Here is a 4,604-nt window from a genome sequence, read left to right as displayed (position 1 = left end):
TGTTTCCTAACAGCTTACCTGCTATTAATCATCTGGGCCACTATGAATGGATTCAATTTCCGGAGCGTTCACATAGCCAGACGGAGAGGCGTTTTAATGCCAGCCTTTTCAAGCGCTTTTGCGCAACGTCTTTGTATTCAAAGGACCAAGGTAGTAACTCACAGTGGATAGGGCGTGTAAATAGAATAACCAATGACTGTATATAGCGGTTTTCAATTCATTTGTGAGTATGAAATTGGTATAAATATTTCCAGATGTATTACGGCAATCTGAAACTGGAGCAGTTTGAAATCTCTATACGGATTCTTTGCGTAGAAAATGTTCTAATGACCTTGATGAAATAATAACTTATCCTGGAAAGTATATTTCACAAGTGGCTCGTTAGATGAAAAACAACTACATATTTATATGAAAGTCTTGATGGAAAACAATTTAATTTAAAGTAGTCTCTTAACTGTATGATTATTCAAGTATATCATCACCAATTTTCTGTGGTAGTTTTGATGGCTAATTGACCCCCCCCCAAAAAAAAAAAAATACTTTTATTCAACTATGAATTCTTATAAACGATAATTTCTAAATTTTCATTCAACCCATCTCATCATGGTATGACTACTCACTCTCTCTCTACCGAGGGGTGTGGGAGAGACCGAGAAGTTAAACGTGTGACAATGCCACTGAGCATAACCATATATATATATATATATATATATATATATATATATATATATATATATATATATATATATATATATATATATATATATATGTATACACATATATATATATATATATATATATATATATATATATATATATATATATATATATATATAAAAATATACATGTTTATATATGTATATAGTATATGGATAGATGGATAGAGAGATAAATAGATATATATATATATATATATATATATATATATATATATATATATATATATATATATACATATATATATATATATATATATATATATATATATATATATATATATATTTATAGCCAAACTCTAGCTCTTTATTATTTTAATATCAATTTGACCTTTGACCTTAGAAAGAGAGAGTGACCTTTCTATATCCCGTTGAGTAGGATGTGCCCTGTCTGAACTTATTTCTCCAACGTCCTTCTACGACTTAGTTAAACACACCGTTTAGCTCTCTACGTTACATCATATTTGTCGAATGGCCTCCCTGGTCTTAGGTACTGGTTAAATTACCTAAATTCCATTAATAATAAGACAAAAGAGAGGTTGTTTTCCATAATTGTTCCCAGGCACAAGCCAAATGACCTATTTTCCACTAATAATAAGACATTGGAGAGAGTTTTTTCCATAATTGTTGTGAAAAAATGCTATCGACGATTCTATCTAAAGTATTAAGTAGATTTCAATTTAGTTTCTCATTAATAGATGCGAAGGATATTTTTTTATCATAATAAAAGTATGATCTATCAATTCACAAAATGATAAAACAAAGGAAAGATATCTGAGACTTTTATTATTTACCTACATCAATTTAAATATTGCCAAATTATGTAATACTTAATAAATAATTTCACTTAAATGCTTCAAGTCAATTACTTAGATTCATTGGACTCATAAGACGCGGAGTCTGGGAATCGAGCCTCTCCCTGGTAGCTGACTTCAGCCACGTATCCGGAGTCTCCGTCGACGAAATACTTGACGGTCTGCAGACGACCGTCGGGAAGCTGGACGTAGTAGGATCCTTGAGTGTCGTCTCCGTCGCGGGTTTCCTGGTGACCGAAGTCGTTCTCTGTGGATTCGTCCTTCACGGCGTAGTTGAAGCTGTACTGAGCTTCACTTGACTCGTAGGATTCGAAGGACCTCTCCTCAGAGGAGGCCTGGAGAGAAGGAAAATATTTTGTAAAGAAATTTAAGCATTATAGAGAAACATTGATGCTAAATAAGACGTCAAATTTATTATTATGAAAGAAATCTTTATTAGCAATGATTTCCATGACAATAATACTTATTAGAAATTATGCTTATTAATACTTATTAAAAAGGATACTTAATAATACTTATTAGGAATGATACTTATTAATACATATTAGAAAACATACTTATTAATATTTATTAGAATTATTAATATTTATTAATACTTATTAGAAATGATACTTAGTAATACTTATTGGAAATTATATATATTAATACTTATTAGAAAAGATACTTACTAATACTTATTAGAAAAGATACTTATTAATATCTATTAGAATTGATACTTATAAATACTTATTAAAATAATACTTATTACTTATTTTTATGATATTGATACTTATTGAAATAATACTTATTACTTATTTTTATGATATTGATACTTATTAGAAAAGATACTTATTAATATCTACTAGAATTGATACTTATAAATATTTATTATAATTGATACTTATTAATACTTATTAGAAAAGATACTTATTAACACTTATTATAAATAATCTCCCTGATAATAATACTTACTCCAGGGGCAGCATAGGCTAAAGCAGCCAAGCCCAAAACAACAAGAAGGACCTGAAATGTAAAAGGAGGAAATTAGGTTACAATTACTTGAGTATATATAGAAACCTGAATATTTGTAGATATAACCATTTATTGAGGCATATAAATATTTTGAAGATATATATCTACTAGTGTACGCGACCTGTCAAAAATGACGGCTAAATATTTAGATAGATATGTACACAATAGCACATGTGCCCTCTCTCTCACCAGGGTATGACTATCCTCTCATTATCCAACCCGAGGGATGGGGAGAACTGAGCATGACTGGAAATAAATTTATATATATATATATATATATATATATATATATATATATATATATATATATATATATATATATATATATATAAGTATATATATGCATATATATATATATATATATATATATATATATATATATATATGTATGTATATATATATGTATATATATAAATATATATATGTATATATATGTATATGTATATATATATATATATATATATATATATATATATACATATATATATATATATATATATATATATATATGCATATATATACTTATATATATATATATATATATATATATATATATATATATATATATGTGTGTGTATATATATATATATATATATATATATATATATATATATATACTGTATATATTGATTATTTTCATCAGCATTCTTTCCATAGCTCTTTGAATAGTATCTAGCTCATATTTTAAGTCTTTTGTAAGGCTACAAGTTCCTGGGGCATAAGTTACTACTGTTAGGACCACCTGACTAAGTACTTATATACACAACCACACACACACACATATATATATATATGTATGTATATATATATATATATATATATATATATATGTATATATATATGTATATATATGTGTATATATATATATATATATATATATATATACATATGTGTATATATATATATATATATATATATATATATATATATATATATATATATATATACACACACACATAAGTATATATATATATATATATATATATATATATATATATATATATATATATATATAGGCTATGTATATATATATATGTATATATATGTGTGTATATATATATATATATATATATATATATATACATATGTGTGTGTGTATATATATATATATATATATATATATATATATATATATATATATATATATCCAGACACTTCCTCGTTATTATACAGGGGAGATGATGCAGCCAGTGTAAGAGCATAGATAGAAATTAAAACTAAAAACCAACTTGATCCTATTGTAATTCAATCCATTAAATAATTAGTAAGAGACACACTTCTTACCTTAGAGTTCATGTTGACGATTGCTAAGCAGATAGTGTCTGTTCTTATCCTTAGTTTTCAATCCCTTTATATACTTCAGACATCCTTAGCAAGGCGTGGTCAACTCTTCACTCTGCACTCGTTTTTGTACGATGTTTCAAAAGGCGAAATCAGAGCAAATTCTTGGCTGTCAAAATCAGCTGATTTGTTTACTAACAGATGTCTAGACAGAAATTCGTTGCGAAAACGTAACTGTGTGTTTATAGATTTCTAGATCTATCTATCTGTCTATCTATCTTCCAACATACACACACACACACACACACACACACACACACACATATATATATATATATATATATATATATATATATATATATATATATATATATATATATATGCATGTGTGTATGTGTTCATGTGTGTACGTATTAGTATATATCTATATATATACATATATCTATGCTTGTGTGTATGTATTAATATATATTTATTTATACATATAAACACACACACACACACACACACACATATATATATATATATATATATATATATATATATATATATATATATATATATATAAAGGTTATGCATGTACGTCGAATATTTTTTATGCTTAAGAAAGAGAGAGAGAGAGAGAGAGAGAGAGAGAGAGAGAGAGAGAGAGAGAGAGAGAGAGAGAGAGAGAGAGAGAGGGCGAAAGAGAAAGTAGCGTATCATAATTATCACTGCATTGGTTAATATGTGAAGAACCAAAAAGTAAACAGGTTCAAGATTCCGACGCCATCAGTAACGA

At 26.6% G+C, this 4,604-nt stretch overlaps 1 protein-coding gene across 1 annotated transcript; it reads right to left on the bottom strand.

Annotated features, from left to right (window-relative positions):
* Nucleotides 1-1,502: 1,502 nt before the first annotated feature.
* On the bottom strand, nucleotides 1,503-3,838 carry LOC137623561 (cuticle protein 21-like). Its single transcript, XM_068354390.1, has 3 exons — nucleotides 3,827-3,838; nucleotides 2,483-2,533; nucleotides 1,503-1,866 (listed from the first exon to the last, which is right to left on the bottom strand). The coding sequence occupies exons 1-3, from the start codon at nucleotides 3,836-3,838 to the stop codon at nucleotides 1,582-1,584; spliced, it is 348 nt and encodes a 115-aa protein (XP_068210491.1). The 3' UTR covers nucleotides 1,503-1,581.
* Between the last annotated feature and the right edge of the window lie 766 nt (nucleotides 3,839-4,604).

The sequence above is a fragment of the Palaemon carinicauda genome, chromosome 30 (assembly GCF_036898095.1).
Source record: "Palaemon carinicauda isolate YSFRI2023 chromosome 30, ASM3689809v2, whole genome shotgun sequence".
NCBI classification, from domain to species: Eukaryota; Metazoa; Arthropoda; class Malacostraca; order Decapoda; family Palaemonidae; genus Palaemon; species Palaemon carinicauda.
Note: the sequence above shows the minus strand (reverse complement) of the source record. Positions and strands in the feature narration are given on the sequence as shown.

Excerpts from the sequence above, each read along its gene's own strand:
- LOC137623561 (XM_068354390.1), bottom strand. Across the intron at positions 1,867-2,482 it reads TAGCCTATGCTGCCCCTGGA|GCCTCCTCTGAGGAGAGGTC; the intron begins GTAAGTATTATT and ends CCTTCTCTCCAG.